Here is a 21,459-nt window from a genome sequence, read left to right as displayed (position 1 = left end):
CTGAGAATAAACAATAACAATATCACTGCCTAATTTATCAGAATGAAAAATATATAATTCAACATACTGTGTATAAGTGGTAATTTTTTGCCTGTAATTTATCACGCCGTGTTAATTTTGAACAAATTTTAAATTCATGATTGTCATTTTTTTTACATAGACCTGTACATATTTTCCAACTTAAGAGTAGTTGGTAAGGCATCCAAGCTGTTAGCTAGCACTAAAAAAAAGAGGGGGGGGGGGTAATATCTGAATAAATATGTTGGGGAAACCCTAAGGGTTAAAGGTTAATGATAAGGGTATGACCTGGAACATTGCATGAGTCATATGATTAAGGGGCACAAGTTGGGACATGATTGGACAACTTTGGCTGCATTTTAGTTTTTCAATTTGTGCATTTCAGAAAGTTTTTCACTGGAATATTTTAATTTTCAATTTAATCAGAGGACATAACATGTGTCTATATAATGCTATGCATAATTATGGCTATGGTTAGGGGTAGGGAAAGTGTCTCCAACAAGGTCAAACCAAATTCACCTTTGGCTGTCCAATAATTCTGCAATCACCCCACTATAACATGGGACTACTATAACTATGAATAAATACAAGCTTCATCACCAACATTATTTCAGCATCTTTTGTGACTTTTACAGATCATGCTAATAAAATTTTCAGAGGCATTTAAAAAATCTGATACGAATACACAACATGTGTATTGGATTTAGAATTACAAGTATGTAGGAAAACAAAAAAAGCTAACTATCAAATTCCAGATGTATCAGTATCAAGCTTTTGTTTCCACACACCAAACTACAGCAATAATCATATTTCACATTCTGACTTACACGCCATATTTCATTTTGCATAATCAGCATTGTAAACGTCAATATTTATTAGACCCACATGGCACAATTACTGCTAAACAAGCAAGAAGTTAAGAATCACACACGAACACAGTTCCCAACCCCAATATATTTTTTCGAGTGCCACAACCCAGCTAATTCATCCAATTGTTTTGCTACCATATAAAGAGCATCCTTCAAGGCCTGTTCTATTTTTTCAAACTCCTTGACGACTATTTTCCGAAGATGCCCAATTTCTATCTTTCATTGTCAAAACAAATTACTGAAAATATTGTGATGACAAATAATTAGTATCTCAGGAGCTTGGGGAAGACACCATCCCCCAAATTGAAATATTGGCCAAATTTGAGCTTTTGTTACGGTTCTAAGGGCAATTGGTGGTTTCACTTTCCAATAAGAGCAACCAAGTATTGTGGTATAAATGCGGGGAAGTTCAGTGTGCCATTTCCGCAATCAAGGATGGCGGGATTGCAGCAAGAATTTTCCCTTCCCCTTCTTGACAATATCTTACAATGAGTCAACAAGCAGCAAATTGGAATGGGTCCAAATTGAAATTCACTTCCGAGTCTTTTATGTCATGATTTTGCAAAGTTCCTTGAGGTATTAGCAGAAATTACGGATCCACTATTGTAGGGAAAAATTGAAGATTAACTTGGGGCCTTTTGGAAGGGAAATTCTTTGAACTGTTAAATGCTTCTATGCTAATGAATTGCTATCTTTTAATTGTGTTACTATCTGTAGAGGATATTATGCATCATCAACATCACTATTATTATTTTTAATTTTGAACTGTATTGTGGTGGTGGTGGTGATGATGATGATGATGATGATGATGATGATGATGATGATGATGATGATGATGATGATGATGACAATGATGGTAATGATGACTAGAACTACAATAATCTTTGAAGGACTACATCATCATGCTCAAATTCAAACCAAAAGTGCTCAAGCTCTTTCAAAATACACACAAAAAAGCAATCACAAATCTTGACTACATCACAAAATGTGCTGCACACAGTAACACACTAAACGTTAAAAAACAAGTTGGACCTCATGAATGTTTTATTCCTAATTTAAACACTGATTAATTCCTTGTTCATTGATCCAATACTAGTCAGTCGGTCAGTCAGCTAAGTCAGTTCTGTCAGTCACAAACTCTTGATGTCACTACATACGTGGTGTAATATTAAAAGCCAACTGAACAAACAGCGTAATGAAAGAAAGGCCAACAACCGACTACAGTAATATACTACAAGCTATCAAGGTTTCTCATCATTGCAGAGTATATGCCCCATCTAAATATAGATCTCTTATGAAGGCCAGGTGGGGCCACTTCACGTTTAATATTGGGTACTATGTGAGTTGGCTAAATCTTATTGACCTAGCCTACTTCTAGGTATTTACCTGATATTTACCTATACTCATCTGTAGGACCTGCTATTAATAATGAATACATTTATCAAAACACATTAAAACTTCAACCTATCTACCCTCCTCAATGCTATCTTCAGTAGATAGCACATATTCTGCTATTAGTCAATAACCTCAAATTGCTATCTACTGTCAAATTGCTATCTTCAGTAGATAGCAACAATTAAGCAACACATTCTGCTATCAGTCAATAACTTAAAATTGCTATCTTCAGTAGATAGCAATACATTCTGCTATCAGTCAATAACTTAGAATTGCTATCTTCAGTAGATAGCACACACATTCTGCTATCAGTCAGTAACCTCAAATTACTATCTTCAGTAGATAGCACACATTCTGCCACCAGTCAATAACCTTTAAATTGCTATCTTCAGTAGATAGCATACACATTCTGCTATCAGTCGTCAATAACCTCAAATTGATATCTTCAGTAGGTATTACACACATTCTGCTATCAGTCAATAACCTCAAATTGCTATTATCAGTAGATAGCACATGCATTCTACTATCAAATAACCTCAAATTGCTATCATCGGTGGATAGCAACACATTCTACTATCAGTCAATGACATCAAATTACTATCTTCAGTAGATAGCAACACATTCTGCTATCAGTCAATAACTTGAAAATTGCTATCGTCAGTAGATAGTAACACATTCTGCTATCAGTCAGTGACATTAAATAGCTATCTTCAGTAGATAGCACATGCATTCTGCTATCCGTCAAATAATCAGAAATCGCTATCTTCAGTAGATAGCAACACATTCTGTTATCAGTCAATAACCTCAAATTGCTATCTTCAGTAGATAGCACACATTCTGTTATCAGTCAATAACCTCAAATTGCTATCTTCAGTAGATAGCACACACATTCAGCTACCAGTCAATAACCTCAGATTGCGATCTTCAGTACATAGCAACACATTCTGTTATCAGTCAATAACCTCAAATTGCTATCTTCAGTAGATAGCATACATTCTGTTATCAGTCAATAACCTCAAATTGCTATCCTCAGTAGGTGGAACACACAGTCTGCTATCATTCGTCATAACCTCGAATTGCGATCTTCAGTGGATGGCACACACATTCCGATATCAGTCAATAACTTCAAATTGCGATCTTCAGTAGATAGCACCTCTATTTGTAATCTTCAGAATATAGCATACCTATAATTGCAGATGGTACTGCATTTTTCATTGTTTAAAAATACAGGGTTTGTGACTATAATTATAATAACATTGTGCTATTGGCTAAAATATATACTTGTAACACTGTATAAGATACAATGTTTATTTGGAAAGTATAAAGGTGACTGTAGGTTTAAAGGGGCATTTCGTGATCCACAGCCTCATCCCCCACTTTTCCCAAAAAAGTTGAGATTTTTACACCACTGGATACCTCTGGCTACATAATGTTTATGTACCAAATATTTCTTGCAAAAATATCGCCAAATTTGAATTTCGTTCTGGTGCACCAGAACAAAATTACAACACATTGTCTATGGAGCAGTGTAATACACATAATCATGCATAACTCGCAAACGCAAAATCGGAATCAACTGAAATTTTGGAAATAAGCTTTTTTGTGGATATCTACTGAACAATGTCATAAAAAGAGGATGCTAGGATCACGAAATCCTCCTTTAATTTTGTCAATAGATATACAATTGTGTCAGTATACAGCATGGCTATCTACAAAATCAGTAAAAAAATCTAATTTTCACCAAAAGTTGGGATAGAGGTTGTCAGCACAGTAACAATAAGCCCCGATACACATGACACACTTTAAATTGCCAGTATAGCCTGGTATACGATGCGCATGCTGTATACTCGCACAATTCAAGTACAATTTTATCAAAGCGGCAGTATTCCCATATTAAAAATGTTCAATATAACCAAGATCCAAAATGTTTCAAATAAACTGGGATACGCTTTTCTTGTGGTAAAATTCCCTACACAGTGAATAGCTTACAAAATGTGCACAAGCTGGGGGCATACATTTCGACCAAAACCCCCATCATGTGAGAGCCTCGTTCGTAAACCAAGATAGACTAGCTACCTGTTTTTCTTCAATAATTACACAACCTTAAAATATCCCCTTCCTTCTCTTCCTATCTCGTACTTCATTGATTTGCCCCCTTCTTTTTAAACAAGCCTGGAAGTTAAAATGTGGCTAGCTTGGTCTGGGTTGACATAATAACATCAATTTTGCTTAAAGCATCTCGCAGCGCCTGTGTCCCACTTATTTTTTTTTAACATGGCACAAAAGCAGGCTCGGAACTCTGTTAATTAAATTTGCCTTAAGTTAAGCAGGCTGCAGATAGGGCTTTCAAAATAGAAATGAATTTTGGGGTGTTTGTTTGAATGTTATTGCAATGTAATAAATAATACAAAATAATCATGTGCTATATCAAAAGATCGTGTTTTTGTGCATAATTGGTCAACACATCAATTTTAACGTTGGTCAAATCTAAAGCCAATATTAAACGTTGGAATACCAATTCTGTGAATTCAGTACATCACCCTCAAAATATGTTACAATGTATTACATTTTGTGTTTTTAAAACCATAATAAAGATACCAATTTAAATTTCAATGCACAATGCACTTTTTTAATAAATTTCAGTAGAGTGATGAAGAATCCATTATTTTGGTACCAATTTTCACCGTACGTGATACACAAACAAACCCTAATAGCATATTCTACGGCAATACGTTCAATACCAACTGCTCGATATCACGTGAGGGGCCATCAAATCTCTAAATCATCATGCTTGTTTGACATCTCCTAATGATTGGCCAAAAATATATATCCAGGCTAAGTGACAAACTGCCATTATTTCTTTGTATCCTTCCAATGATTTCCTCACTTTCAAATTAAAACAAGCAAAACTGTCATCAAAAAAGGTAAAAATTTACATTATGTGATAATAGTTTATGCACGAAGAGCAAGATTTACATTTCTTACCGTTTCTAACAGACTGCTTATGATATAATCAAAGAAATTTATTACATGGATAAAAAGAAGTACTGCCACAACAACACCTTGAGCAAAGAATTCTCATAGTCACCTATGGGTGAACTTTTTTGTAGCAAAAAATTCTTTGTATCCTACGACCTGAATCCAGTCTTATGGTTTGCCCTCGAGTTAGGCACATACCTACAACAATGGCATGCAATTCTCCTTCAAGATTGGCACAGTGTTGTAACAAGTAGAGCACAGAAATATATATCTCAGCTGCTATTTTCTAGGGAAAGAGTTGAAGGACAGTCAACGTTTGCTAAGTAAAGAAAGCGGGTCTATTGAACGCAGTAAAATAGAGTGTGACAAATGAAAATATTTGGCTCACTAGGATTGCTCCAAGTCACTCAAGTTTGAGAATTTTTAATGTCCACAGTACTGCACAAACTTAAGAAATATATAATGTATACAAGGGTTGCTTGGCCCAGCTGGTGTGTCCTACTTCTGCCGGCATGGTAGTATGGCAATAGCCAACCAACTACAGGGGAATGGCCCGACTGTTTACATGGGGATTAAAAACCCAGGGCTTATTGTACACTGGCACGGACTTGTGAATGGGTCGGCACAAGGGGGTTTTGAAAAGGCCACAAATGGGGCAAATGCTCCACTCCAGTACTCAATTCTGCCACATTCAGAATGAGTGAGTGCACTGGCAATGGAGGACATCACTTTGGTTTTTTTCCTACTCTCTCCCACCTCCTTTTTGTGATTTACCGAAAGAGGCCACAACCATTAATTTTTGGCAAGCTGGGCCTGAAAGGCTTTTAAGCACGTCATCTGGCACAGAGTTGAAAGCTTGGGCAATGCGTTCAATTTGATTAGTGTGTTGCAAGCAGTGAAAGCCTCGTACTCTCTGCAGTAGATTGCTAACATCCCCCGGGGGTTAGCACTTGCCCGATAGGTCACGCTGTCCCACGACAAATGAAGCACTCTGCTGGGCTTGCAAAGTATTTGTGAAGAAGCGATCCTGATATTTTACTATCCTATCTGTATACTTTAGCCACCGGACTGGTCAACCCAAAACTATCAACTCATCGTTTGGCTCGTACGAAACAATCGCATGCCAACTATTCATATTAGATACATGTCCTCTATCGTATATACACCATCGTAGCGATACACAGAGTGTATGGCGGAGCAACTGAAGTGCACTTATGACTGTGCTGTAAATTTTATCAGTGCTGCAGAGCCGCTTTACTTGACGCGTCAGCGTGTAATATCTGGCAAAAGACCGACTTGTTCTCGTTGCGAATGAGATTGGTGAATTGTGAAGTAGGCTATTGGAATTGTAAGAGCCAATGCAAATATAAAACTGAGATAGAGAATAGGAAAAAAATAGACTGGGCTAAAATTGTAGAAAAGGTCATCGGAGCACAAAAATATATTCACAGCATACTACATGGTTTATTTGGATGATGATTATTTATAAATGTAGTGCAAAGCATTTCTATTAATTATCTAGAAAAAACACCTGATATTTTTTTCAAAAAGGTATCTAATAAGGTTCTAATTGGAAATTTTATTTTAAATTTAACAGGATGAGAGTAAACATTAAAATTGTCACTTAAATTTTTTTTGGTTAATTTACCATTAGTTGAAGTACCTCATTAACTTATTTCTAATGTTTAAATATTACACTAAAATTAATATGGGTACATGAAACAGAATTTGCTATCTACTGCTGACAGCACAGTTATTTGGACTTTGCCTATCATCATCATTGTCATCATAATCATCATTATCATCAACAACAACAACAACAACAACAACAACAACAACAACAACAACAACAACAACAACATGTGTATTATTCTATACTATAATCATCATCATTATTATCATCATTATCAAATATGATCATCATCAATGTCATCAGCATCACCATCACAATGATGATGATCATCATCATTGTCATCATCTTATTAAAAATGTGTCAGACAACATTTTATGTTCTATAAAACATGCATACATATTTGTTCCATTTTCATTTCCATCATAACAGAAACACTGAAGATGCAACCATCATGTTCATTTGCAGCAATCTCTGTCAAAAAGCCATCTTCTAATGCATTTTGTCACTTTATAGCAGGCACTAGTCACTAAGATTAATATAGCTCCCGAGAGGGACGCAGGCCCAAGAGATATAGCCTCAACGGATGAATTTAGGAATAAGCTTGCATCACACCGAATCATAATTGTAGCAAAATGGACACATCAAATTGAAACGAGCTGCACAGGAGATGATTAGAATGACTACTTTAGAACTCAAATTTTTTGTTGAAATATTATTTTGTGCCCTACACAGAAGAATTCAAACATACCAAACTGTACTTATTTTGATTTTCTTACAACTTGATATTGCTAGCTGATGCTCAATGTTTATTATTTTTTACAAATTTTGTAAAAATCTATGAAAGTTGGCATAATATTGAAAAATACAGACATAAAATTTGTCAATTGCAGTATTATAAGAGAGATTTTTATGGTGATTTATCTGGTGAGAGACGTTTCAGAAGATTTGATCTTAGTGCTATACTGGTTTGTAAAATTAACTAACAAGGTTAGTTGTGAAATATCATTATTTGCATCTTTACTCTTTATATCGATTTAAAATTTTGAATAATCATCATTCTAAATAAAGTATGCAACATCCTTTTGACATTTAATTGAATCATGTCATAAAGAAAATAATTATGTTGTCTATTTTAATGTGGTGGTAGTTGTGGTGTTGTTGGTTGTGGCAGTGTTGGTTTTGGCAGTGTTGGTTGTGGCGGTGGTGGTTGTGGCAGTGGTGGTTGTGGCAAGTGGTGTCAGCAGCTGCTGCGGTGGTGGTGTGACAATATAAATAACCACGCAAAAGTGATGAAAATCAAAACACCTTATTTAGACTTGCAATTATTAAAATGTTACCAAATTATTATTTTTTAGTAACTTAAAATCAAGATTCTCTTCATTCATTTTGTGTGTGATTACATACATACCTTTCAAGGAACAATGCTTTAATTCTACCTAGCAAACTCATAAAGCTTAAGTTAAGCTTTCAATTTTGTTACACTCAGTACTGCTTCAGAGGGGCAAATAAGCATCGCGATAAGTATCTGTAGTTAGGGTACTATGTTATGTTTTGCACTAGTTTGCTATGTAGCTTGAAAAGAGGATTACTGCAGGCAAGCTTGTCTCATGGGTAGAATACTGATCATGCTATGCCAAATGATGAGAAAAAAAGACACTTATTTGCTATCAATGCTAAGCTTGTTTCAATGGCTATGTTGTTGCAATCTTTCATTTATAAGAAATTACATTTTTGTATACCATTTGACCTGCCTGTAGGGGTGGGGTGGTGTGTGTGAGGTGTGGAGTGTGGGAGTGTATGTACAGGGCCGCATTGCATATAGTAACATTTCAATGTAATATCTGCAGTTGACAACATACATAATAGAATTTCTATACAAGCTATCTTCAGTAGATAGCATTTCATTGTTGCCTGTTCAACTTGGGCTATTCCAGAAAATGAATGCACACCCCTGTAGAGGAGTAACTTTTAAATAAAAGAAATATCTGGATTTCCAAGTTTGCTTTCTGAAAAAAAAATCTGGAATTCCAGTTGTCAATGTTACTGGACAAATCTGAAAATGGTATCTTCAGTATCTAAAGCACACCAGACATCTTTAGTAGATAGCATTATCAGTTATTTTCAGTAGATAGCATAATCAGTTATCTTCAGTAGATAGCATTATCAGTAATGTTATCTTCAGTAGATAGCATTATCAGTTATCTTCAGTAGATAGCATAATCCGTTATCTTCAGTAGATAGCATTATACAGAAATACACTGTTACATGTACATACATAATAATGACAAAGACAATCTATATGGTTATGATAACACTATGACCATGAATGACAAGAATTGATGACCATCCAGCGCACCATCTCTCCATCCATCATTTGCATTATTGTCATCATTAGACGGCATCATTGAATATGACAGGTTAGGAAGAGATTACTAGTACAGCGGAAATTACAAATGACTGAGACACAAAGTGTGCACAAATAGGCAGCTTTTCTAGCCCATCAGTGCCAGTACATCTGTAAAAGTACTATAAAGAATCCAACCAATGTACATCTGATGGATTCAGTATGTTGGGACTTGTTTACCTTTGCGAAAATCCTTTTGTAATTTAGATTTTGATTTAAACTTTTGATCCAAACACAAGGAATTAATTCCTACCTCGGAATTTTCAGATGGTACTCTATCTTTCATCAGCTAGTGAGAGACTGTATCAGGTCGTGATCTTTTTGAGAAAAGTTTCATGAACCTTTTGTAATTTGTTAAGTCATTTGGTACATTTGAATATGAAATATATGTTTTAATAATCAAACATTAATCACTTGCTTCGTTAACTCACTACTAACTCAATAGCTGTACTCACTCATGCACTCACTTGCTCAATCAGTCAATCAATCAATCAATTAATCAATCAAGCAATCAATCAAACAATCACTTGCTCACTTGCTTACCCAATCAAGCAATAAATCAATCAATCATTGCACTCGCTTGCTCAATCAGTCAATCAATCACTTGCTCACTTGCTTACCCAATCAAGCAATAAATCAACCAATCATTGCACTCGCTTGCTCAATCAGTCAATCAATCACTTGCTCACTTGCTTACCCAATCAAGCAATAAATCAATCAATCATTGCACTCGCTTGCTCAATCAGTCAATCAATCACTTGCTCACTTGCTTACCCAATCAAGCAATAAATCAACCAATCATTGCACTCGCTTGCTCAATCAGTCAATCAATCACTTGCTCACTTGCTTACCCAATCAAGCAATAAATCAACCACTCATTGCACTCGCTTGCTCAATCACTCAATCAATCACTTGCTCACTTGCTTACCCAATCAAGCAATAAATCAACCAATCAGTGCACTCACTTGCTCACTCACTCATTATACTGACTCAATCATGACAAAAATTTCTCTCTTTCAGTATATGCTTTATGTGAACATGAAGCCACCATACAGCAATCAAATAAATGAAGGTTACAGCCTACCTCCTATGTACAAATACAGTGGCATATTTGTTTAGCAAAGTGTATTCTTTCATTGTATTCTAGAATAAATATTGAAGTTTGACCATATGAAAAAGCTCATGTCATACTCAGTTATTGGTACAACTAGAAGTTTATATCAAAGACAACTCATTCAGAACAATTATTGTTGTTTTAAAGCAACAGTTGTTCGTACTATTTACTGTAATGCTACTGTATGTTTGCTTAATAATTGGGGCATTTAACCACCACTAAGTTTACTAAGTTTTCCCGACTACTTCGATAAAATATTTCAAATTAATCAATTTGCTTTATAAAGCAGAACAATAATATCAACATTAATCTCTTGTACCATAAAGTACAACCTTGGCAAGATATATGTCAATATTAACTAGCAGCACAAAATGATTCTTAATAGAATGCTACCATTGAGTCTTTAATGGAAGCGTATGTCAATGTACAGAGTATACATGATATACCCAATAGGAGAACTCTATACCTACTAACCAACATTACCTAATCAATCACAAGATAGGTCTACATGTTTAACACTACAAAGACGGACATACAGGTTGCCTATTCATAAAACATGGCTACCATGCTTACTTGGGATATTTCAAGAAAACCATGTATGATTATTTCCTGACTGAATAAAACATTAAAAGGATTACACATTTGTATGGAAATGTGTGTGGTTATGGACAATGAAAAATATTGAAAGTTTGAAACGAATGTGCCTAGTTTGAGCACAAATTGGTTAATAAAAAGTAACACAGATGTACAAGTTATGTTTCCACACTTTGCACAGGGCTCACAGTGCAAATGTTAGAAGCTTTTGACTAAACAATGATGTTGTTTTCTTACAACAAATTTGGCTATTTTAAGAATCTGTCACATTTGTGTGTTTTTGATGCATAGGGGTTACCATGGTGAAATCATCAATCTTTGGGATGTGGAAGAAAATGGCGTTTGTGAAACCTGCAATATAGAATTATAACATCGAGAGAAGCTGCCTTTATACAAATAAAACATGAGGCAGCTATAGCATGATCAAATTTGGTTATGGTAATTATTATGGTAATAAGAAGGTGGGGTTTGTGTTTCTACTCAGCCAATCAGAGATCACAAATCGATATCATGCTCCATCAATCATTTGATTCATAAATTTAAATTATGCACCTTGTGGCTACTAGATGATGTTTGAATACCAATAACCACTATTAATACCTTTTTTGATTGCGATATTTCATTTTTGGTTGATAACATATCATATTTCAAGATTTGAAGCTTCTGAATTCTTATCATTTCCGGACAACTCTTACAACCTCAAATCAATTTGATGGAAAACAATGCAAAAATAGTTTCCCTTTTATGTTATCATTCCCAGAACTTAATATCTTGCAATTCAGATAGATTTATAATCAATTACTATCAATTCATAAATATGATACTGAAGACACACGTCTTAGTTTATATGACAGAGAATGATCCTTTGCCGTTAAATGAGATTATTCTAGTATCATATTTAAAACAATGTTCATATATAGTACTTTACTATTTGATTTAACAACAAAAAAACCGATAGAATATAAAATGACCAATTCATGCAAAAATCAGACAGTAGTGTGAAAGACACTGGCAGAGAGTGAACGAGTTTAATAAGTTGCTAATGATATTCTGCCCACTAAGCAGCTAGGACCGGCCGATGAGTGATGTCCTAGATGGGAGTCAGTAGACAGTCTTTATACAGAGAGTTTACCTAAGCCATCAATCTTACACAAGACACAAGGGTTAAGGCAGAACACAAACAACATGGCATAATATTTACCTTAGAGTGGTAATAGTCTGAAACAAGCCGAGTTGGTACTATCATACTGTTCCGAATATAAGGGGCAGTTGTAAGTCCTATTTTATCCAGAGACTATGTACTCGCACTTTAATGTTGAATGGACGGACGAACGGTGCAGCAAAAAGCAGAAACATAAACGTTTTAAGAATAAGGCATGGCGTGAATGTCGGGCATTGAAATCTCTTGACCGATTGAGTTTCAATGACCACGGACGTTTAGCCGGCCAGTCCAATGATGACCGAGATATCTTTGTGTACTCAAATTGGTGTCTTATAATAGAGCTTTCAGTCACTCGGTCCCTTTACAATGGGGTCACACAACATAGGTGCTAATACAGTAATTGCTCAGCATCTAAGAACAAATCAGAATGGATTTAGAGTTGGTAGAACGACTGTTGGACACATCCTTGCACTACGTAGGCTGATTGAAGAGGTAAAGGCGCATAACCTGCCAGCGATAATAACATTCATCGACTTCAAGAAAGCTTTCGACACCATCCATAGAGGCAAGATGTTGAAGATACTCCATGCCTCACGGTATTCGAACTCATTGTTGAAGCTATTGGCAAAATTTACCAAAACACAAAAGCGAAAGTAATATCACCAGATGGCGAGACAGAATTGTTTGAAATCTTAGCAGGAGTACTTCAGGGGATACCTCGCCCATACCTGTTTGTGATTGTCCTCGACTTTGCACTGAGAATAGCTATTGAAGGAAATGAAGAGGAGCTAGGATTCCATCTGGAAAAGAGGCGAAGTAGGAGAGTTGGTCCAGTTGTGGTGACAGACTTTGATTTTGCTGACGACATTGCACTGTTGTCTGAGGAAATACACCAAGCACAAGAACTGCTTCAGAGAGTGGAGACTTCAGCTGCTAAAGTGGGCCTGAAGATGAATGGAAGTAAAACAAAGTATATGTCCTACAATAACAGGAGAGAAAGCATCACAACAATTGAGGGTGTAGAACTAGAGGAGGTAGATGACTTCAAATACCTAGGCGCTTGGATGAAAAGCACAGAAAGGGATGTCAAGTTACGTAAAGCAGCAGCATGGAGGGCGTGCAGTAAACTAAAGAAAATCTGGAGGTCAACTCTTACCAAGAGTTTCAAACTTCAGTATTTTTGCTGCAACAGTGGAGTCAGTGCTGCTTTATGGATGCGAAGCATGGACCATCACCCCTAAACTTGCAAAGGGTCTGGATGGCTGCTACACCCGTATGCTAAGAACTGTACTGAATGTGCATTGGAAAGAACATAGGTCAAATGCAGACCTATATGGAGATCTTCCCAAATTAAGCCACAAGATCAGGGAAAGAAGAACCCGGTTTGCTGGCCACTGTTCTAGAAGTGATGAGCCCGCATCAAAAATGGTTCATTGGACACCCAAGCATGGGAGGCGGAAACCTGGAAGACCTGCTCTGACCTACATTGACATTCTGAAAAATGACACTGGACTGGAGGCAGCAGACTTCAAGACAGCAATGGAGGACAGGAAGTTGTGGAAAGCCATCACAGTTCGAGGACACCACTCGAATTAAGCAAGTAAGCAAGTAAGCAGTAATTGCTCACTGCTATGCTGCCTGACACAATGTAGCATTCAGTGCATGGTTCTATGAATCATTGTGATGTGATGGACCCGGCCCCGCAGAGAAAAAAAAAAAACTGAAAGGGGAAAGAAAAAGAGAAAAGAAATTGCTTATGTGTGTGTACATGGCAAGTATAGCCACGCCACAATGTATAGCGCTAGCTGCATAGACATATTGCACTGTGACTTTTCTTTCTCCCTGGGTTTGACTGGGCCATGCATACAGCCGAGTCGATGCATACTGAAATGAGGGCTCTCCCGGTAACAATGACTGTACAAAAAATTTAATTATCGAGGCAGGAACACTGATAAATATTTTGCTCATATTCTTCCTAGGATGAGGGTGAAATCAATAATCCATTGTAGATGGACTCAATGTACGTGGTGAGGAGCGAGGAGAGAGATGAGAGAGAGAGAAGATGTGGATTGCCGCTGGCAACATCTTCCTCCTTGAATTGCTCTATGGGCGTGCATAATTGTCTACGCAACCCCAGAGGCTCACAGTCGTGTATGCATCTTTCTCTCCATGTAGTCTTCTTCCTTGGATCTTCCAGCCTCCGGCATCTCTTAGTCACTATTCATTAGTCGCTATTAGTTGTACCTCAGAGGGTAAGCCCTGGTTACCACCAATGTGACACAAACACACTGCCAGCTACAAACATCAAGTAAACTTGTGGTATTTTGGGGGAATGAGGATGAATCATGCAAAATGGTTCAATAATATGATGAGAATGATATCCATTTTTTGGGCTATTAATTTGATGCTATAAATAAGGGGGGATACTCGGACTAGGTCAATGCCACCCACTTTAACAATTTCGTAACCATCTGTCTATATTAATATCATAACAAATGCCCTTAAGCAATGTTCTATATCACCAATTTTCTCCTCATAAAATTATTGCGATTCCCCGCCTTTGTTTGTTTTTTAACATGTCATTGCCTATTTTTTGAGCTAAATTACTTATCACAACTTTCTCAACAATTCCAAACACTTTGAGGTGGGCCTTAATTTGCTTGCTGCTATCGCATTTTTTTTTACGGCTTGGAGCTTCTCATGGCTTCACACCCATTGCGGTGCGTGTTTCCTGCGACATCGCTTTTGCAGGCCTGCTTTCGCCGCTTGTTCATTCTCCTTGAGTGGTATTGACGCCTGTTAGCCTCAAGCCAATCCAAACACACTGCCAAGGCAATATCTTGAGAGACGTGAACTACACACAACACAGTGCCAAAAAAAAATCCAATGACTATATACCACAGCTAGCTCGCCGCCACTTTGCATTGAAAAACAGTGTTGAAACCAAATGCCAATTTCATATTTCTCCTGTCCGGTCTCGCGTTACGTTTATCAAAGACTTCGCTTTTGGTTAATTTAAAATTTGCCCCAATTGGCTTGCAGCTTTCCTGCTAATATTTAGAAAGATGCGGGCTGCTTATTGTGGTTGTTTATCCTTTTCAAATGGTTCACCACTGTCTGTCCTCAATATATTATACCAAAGCCTTTTATGATTCAGAATGATGAGCCTGAGGCCTTTACAACTGAACTAATATTTGGAGATAAATTATTGCTTCAACAGGGTACCCTCCCTCTCATCTGTTGATTCCGAGATTAGATGAAAGCAACTAAAATAATAATTTAAGTTTCTGATTTCTCAGTAGCATAACACTGTTCATTTATATGTACCACACATAAATATTTGCATGAAGGTATTAACGTTACCTCTATAAAAGAAGGCATGCTAGTGCACTCATGAGATATTACTCTATAGAAAACAGAGCAATGTTGTCGGCAAAGAGTACATCCACTATTGTTTGATTTGGTTTGGAGCAATGTCAAATAAATAATAATATTAACCTAAGTTATAATTACATACCAACATGGAATTAAAGAAGTAAGATTATTGGTTGAACATCATCTAGGCCCCCTATGGCTAACTTTGAAAGAAGTAATAAAGTGCAATGTCTGGGAACTTTTTGAAGCTACCAATAGGATCCAAATTTGGTCATCATTCTATGATTAGAGCAGTAGCCAAATGCAACTCCTTCAAGGCGGTGGAAGATTGGTCAAAAATGGGAGAAAGCATCTGGGGGAAGGGAAGGGGGTAGAGGAGAGTAAGATGTTCCTCACGGTGGCAGTTGCCCCCCCTTCACCTTGTTGACTAAGATCTAAATATTCCATTTTCCAAGCATATACATAAGCTTTTGGTACAAAAAGATACAGGCAATTTTATCACCTTTATATAATATTGTGCTATCTACTGAAGACAGCAATAGCCAAGATTTTTGAACAAATGAACAAATGAACTTAGAAGTTGAACTATATTGTGAAAAATAAACACCCTTGGTCATATATTCACCCATACGAACCCTCCAACACATTCCCTCAGTCATCACACACAAAGAGAATAGACTTCTTTATTGTTATAAGAACTATCTACTGAAGATAGCAAATATTAGTACTGAAAACAAAGGTCCTTACTCCATGTGGATGGTGAAGTTAGCTAATTATCTTCTTAAAGAACAGTGCATAAGATTTCATATAATCAAAACAGCAACTAATGTCATTTTCCCACCACAAATATTGCTCTTTGTTACTATAATGTTACAGAATGAAATAAATAAATAATAATAACCGCAGTAATAATGACATAAAATGTGTCAAACTTTTTATACAAACTTGCAAAATGCCCTGTTTGACTGTACCAGTCTGAAATGTTCACAGAGAAATTTTAGAATATGTGTCATGATTCAAATGTTCACAAATATTACACTTTTAAAAACCAAAAATTACTTCCAACTTATTTTTTCAAGGCACACAGTCTCGTGCAAATTTCACATACAAATAAATTCATACATACAAACTATCGTGTTGTAGACCATCTTGTAATTGTCTGCAAGTAGTTTTCAAATCAGAAATACCTGCACCTGAATAGCTAATGACAAAAACAGACGATTCCTGATTCCTAAGATTTCACCATCCCATCTCAACTACACTCGATACTAACTAAAATGCTAATTTTCAATGGTTAATCGTAACCAGCTCGCCAACCTTGGGAAACTTGATAAGCCAAGCTTCTTTTCCTCAAACCTCACAGGTGTTTTCAAAAGGTCAGAGTTCAGATTATTCTAATTTAAGCAATCGATTTGGCTACTGTAACAACTTACGCTATTCTTGTCACCTTAATAAAGATAAACATTATGAATACTCGGAATATCCCTTATGAAAATTATCGCTGATAAAAATCGGCGTGTTATGGTGCGTAAAATGTTGTTTTGATATTCCGTAATCTGTTTATAGGATTTGAGCGAGGCTTGTAATAATCCAAACGACAACAGCCAGAAGCAACAAATCATCAAGGAAACCATGTGGAAATTGATTTAATATAACATCCAAAATATGGTTACCTAAGGAAATTTTGATAACGATCAAGACTGAGGCAGCTAAGTGGCAGAATTAATCGCTGCGTTCTGGAAGGTTGGCAGATTTAACAGAATAATACGGTTTCCTCTCATTACACCACAACTCATTTTTTGTCGGATTTTAATGTAACCAAGCACTTCAATTAGTTAATTATTTGGTCTCATTTGACAAATTTGGTGCTTTGTAACTGTCTTACGCAGCCATGTGAATCTGATTGGAACATTATAAATGACTTCTTTTCATTTATTAAAAGAAATTAAACTAAGCAAAAAATGGCAACAAGTAGCAATTGTCGAGTGTTGCTGTAGTTCCATATAGGCTAAATACAAATCAATTCATATGGAGGGGGAACAACCTATTTGAGAGCTTCAAAAGAGGACAGTTGTTGCTTTTTGGTTACTTCATATATATGTAATTTTTAAATTTTCACTCTCATTCTGAAGTTCAATCACTGATGAAATACACTGTTAAACACTGTTTAGAAAGTTGTTTAAAATCGGGTTGTTTAAGTGACCTGCTTTAGCAACTTGTGCAAAATGATAAAATATTAAACAAGTTGATCAAGCAGGTCACCTTAACAACCCTAATTGTTTAAAAGTTTTACACAGTGTTTTCACAGTGTATGATGAAACTTAAGGTGACCTTGGATCTTCCACTGTTGATATTGCTGGAATTGGTGTCATCTTTTTAATATAATTTTTCAAATTTTCACTTTGATGGGAGTATTTCTGCCAGTAGATAACTCACAAAGTTCCTAAATCAAGTCTTTGCACAAATTGTGTCAACTTGATGGTACAACTAATGACTCTGCTTTCCGTCATGGTTTTACTTCTATTGCTGATAAATGCAAACACATGAACAAACACAAATCATTTCAAAGAACAAATTCATTACCCAAAACATATATGTACAGAAATATTAATTACATCTCACACAATGCCCACCAGATCTGTTTTTCTTCATATTTATTTCCAAAAAAATAAAGTATTAGCCATTTGGAGCATTTTTTTCCTCAAGTTGGCCAATTTTTATCAATACAATACAAAGGAGCTTAAATTTGCTCGTCTAAACCAAACAAAATGACATGAAAGTAAATTCTCTCAATAAAACCGTTAAATTGCTTTTCAACTAAACAAACATCTCTTTAAAGCAGAACCTTAATTACTAAAAGAAATGGAATACGACAGAAAGATGCAGCACAATATGCAACAGTTTATAAAACTTGTATCCTACCTCGTAATTCATTTAATGCGGATGTCCCTATTGGCGACAAAACAATCGCCCCGGCGGTATATCGCCAGATACGAGAAAACTAGGGCAAGTCACCACACTACCAAACCATACGATGAAAAGGGGACAGAAATTACGAGGTCACGTACGGGATGGCTAACATTTAGACAAAGAACAATTGGGTTACCTTTTGCCTTCAACTGTTGGTTCTTTCAAAGACAAGCAAAAACATGAGTAATTGAGAATGAATAGCTATGGACCTAGCACTTGTGTGCAACACTTCTCTAGAGAATCTAAGTGTATGTTTGTTTTACTCAATTTAATTTTTTTTTTGAAGCAGCCGAGAAATTTCTGGGTTGAACAGAATTGGAAGAATAGGCGAAAATTGGGGCAGGATTTATTAACAAGTAGCAAGTAGGAGTGCATTGACATTTCTAGTCATGTACAAAAAGACTGCATAAAAAAGAATAATATTTGTCATCAACCCACTTCATGCACTTTTGTCGAAAGGTTACCACAAATAGCACAGGTAAAATTGGAGAATATAAAGTTTAATTTGGCTTGGTGGAGAGAGTGAGGTAAAAACAGTAAGATCTTCAACAAGCTCATCCACCACGACACATGTCTTGAACCCTAATATGTTTATATATGCACAGAATGAACTTTGAATACAGTGGAGACAAAAACTCATACTCCATGACTTGAGGTCAACTTGAGCACCATGATAGATAATGGGGGTTGATGGACTGTGCTCTTGGAATGATGCTATTATATGCCTCATAGTGCAACTCTCCATGCTATAAATTGGAAGCTTGTTTCTCTTCATCAACCTATGTGTTGCTTCTACCCAATTACCATTGCTTCTTAAATTGGTTCATATATATGTGGAGTTTTTGGTCGGAAGGATGTTGTTTTCGTAGTTTGGGCCCTTGTCGTTTTCATCAATCATGAACAAAATTCTCTCATGTTGTCAGGGTTCAGACTTTCCCAGCGTACTGTAAATCAAGAGCTCTGGTGCAAGGTCGTTAAAACTTTACTTTTGCAGGAACTTTTGTTTTAAAGTTCCTAACTTTTTTATTTTCTTTGGCGTTAAAAACTTCATCATTTACTTATGAATATGATGCCTATCATTTCCTATTTTTGGAAATATGGAGAAATCTCTTTTTATATCTAAACTGATATTTAGCAGTAGACATACAAACACAATTATTGGGTCTTTAATGCAGAATTTAGTTTATTTTGATTATAATTTATTAATAATTTATTTATCATGAAATGCTCCTAATATCATACAGTGGGAAGTAAGATATTTGAGAGGGTATGAAGATGAATTCTCTTCAGATAACAGAATAGTATAGCAAATTATCTGTTATACATACAAATACATCCGCTGCTATCTCCATGCAAACATTATGAATACAAAATTCTTCTAACAAATATAAAGAATTTATAAATTAGTATCTACTCTACATTTGCAAGACCATTTACATAACAAAGCATGTGTAATTTTGAATACTTATGTAACTACATCTAGTTATTTTTAAACCAATATAAAAATCATCTCATTGAACAAATAAAATACTCAGACTTAATTTATCCTCTTAAATAAAACAATGAAAATTCAAAATTATTATCACTCCTAAATTTGCAAGATTACTGCATAGCAGAGCATGTTTAATTTTGAGTCCTTCTCTAACTGCATCCTGTTACTTTTATCCAAAAAAAATCAACTCATTGAAAAAATAAAATACTCAGACTAAATTTATCCTCTTAGTAATGAGTTGTTAATTCAGCAAAATACTACTGCCTTCTCATTTGCAATTCAAATCCCGCTAAACAAACATCGCCTCATCACATATATTGTTACTGTTCAACCCACAGCGTACTCTGCCTCCACTCCAAATCATCCATTGTATCATGCAACATCTAAACTGTTTTCTTTTTACAGACGATTGAAGATTGTAAATAAACAAACGGAGGTAAATTTGGGCGATATTTCTCACTTAAGTGATCTCATGAGTTGTCCTCAAGCTGGTCTTAGAATAACACTAGCTAACGGACCAACTAAAATAACCAGGTGGTGTATGACGTGCAGTCCCTAAATTCAGTAAATTTTCATCGTCAACCGTGTAATTGAATGGGATTATTTTGAAATTTTAAAACGCTTGAAATATCCCAAACAAATAGGCCTATGTTGATAAATAATATAAATACAAGCTAAAACCGTTGGGGTTCGATAATGAACCCCACAAAACTAACAGTATATGGAAAATGCCATACGGCCGGGCGGTTTCACGAGTTGCCGGCTCGATCATGTCATCCGCCGCCTGAAAATAACCAACAGACCGACTGACGGAACGGGTGTTACTTCTTAAATACAGTACATTAGGTATCCACATACATGCACAATTCTATTTCATGCTTCATATCATGATATAATTTTGATTTTATTTAGTTGCCGTTGAGTGTGAATGATGACTGAAAATGTTAAATTTGGTTTCATTATCTTCTAATTTATTTATTTAGGTGAATGTTACACAAAAAGGTTATATCCTGCATGTCTTCCATTTAAGCACTTTATGAAATATGTAATCACAGAATCTTTCCGAAGCTTCAAACATGATATTTTTCGGTTTTATTACATTTATTACATTTAACTGAGTTTATTAAAGTGTTTAATTTTACATACATATACCGTCACATTTGAATTGGTAAGAGAGTTCCCCATTCTTAACAAATTCTGATTCTACATTTTGTAACGCGGCTGGGCCGCGGGGGTGAATACTGAGAATCCGGAACCTGGAACGACTGGACAAAAAGACAAACTGTACGAAATGCCATCTAAAATGGTGAACTATTCTTATTGCTAATTTCACTGGTTCTTAAAAATATTACTCATGGCGGGAGCTTTCGACTGATGCCAGCTTGTCTATCAGTTTGGCAATTGAGTAATTTAGGCCAATCAGAAGTCAAATTTCTTTGTGATATAAAAATCAA

At 35.9% G+C, this 21,459-nt stretch overlaps 1 protein-coding gene across 14 annotated transcripts in view; it reads right to left on the bottom strand.

Moving 5' to 3' along the window:
• The window catches only part of LOC140138091 (protein phosphatase EYA1-like), a 351,231-nt gene that overhangs the window by 125,467 nt on the left and 204,305 nt on the right, over positions 1-21,459 (bottom strand). Inside the window, exon 1 of one of the 14 annotated variants that reach the window (XM_072159975.1) lies at positions 12,208-12,267. The exons of the other annotated variants lie outside the window; for them this stretch is intronic. Coding sequence (XP_072016076.1) covers positions 12,208-12,252 — 45 coding nt within the window. The 5' untranslated portion in view covers positions 12,253-12,267. Of the gene's footprint in view, positions 1-12,207; positions 12,268-21,459 lie in introns of those variants that run through there. 14 annotated transcript variants of the gene reach the window in all.

Source organism: Amphiura filiformis, chromosome 17, assembly GCF_039555335.1.
Source record: "Amphiura filiformis chromosome 17, Afil_fr2py, whole genome shotgun sequence".
Lineage (NCBI taxonomy): Eukaryota > Metazoa > Echinodermata > Ophiuroidea > Amphilepidida > Amphiuridae > Amphiura > Amphiura filiformis.
Note: the sequence above shows the minus strand (reverse complement) of the source record. Positions and strands in the feature narration are given on the sequence as shown.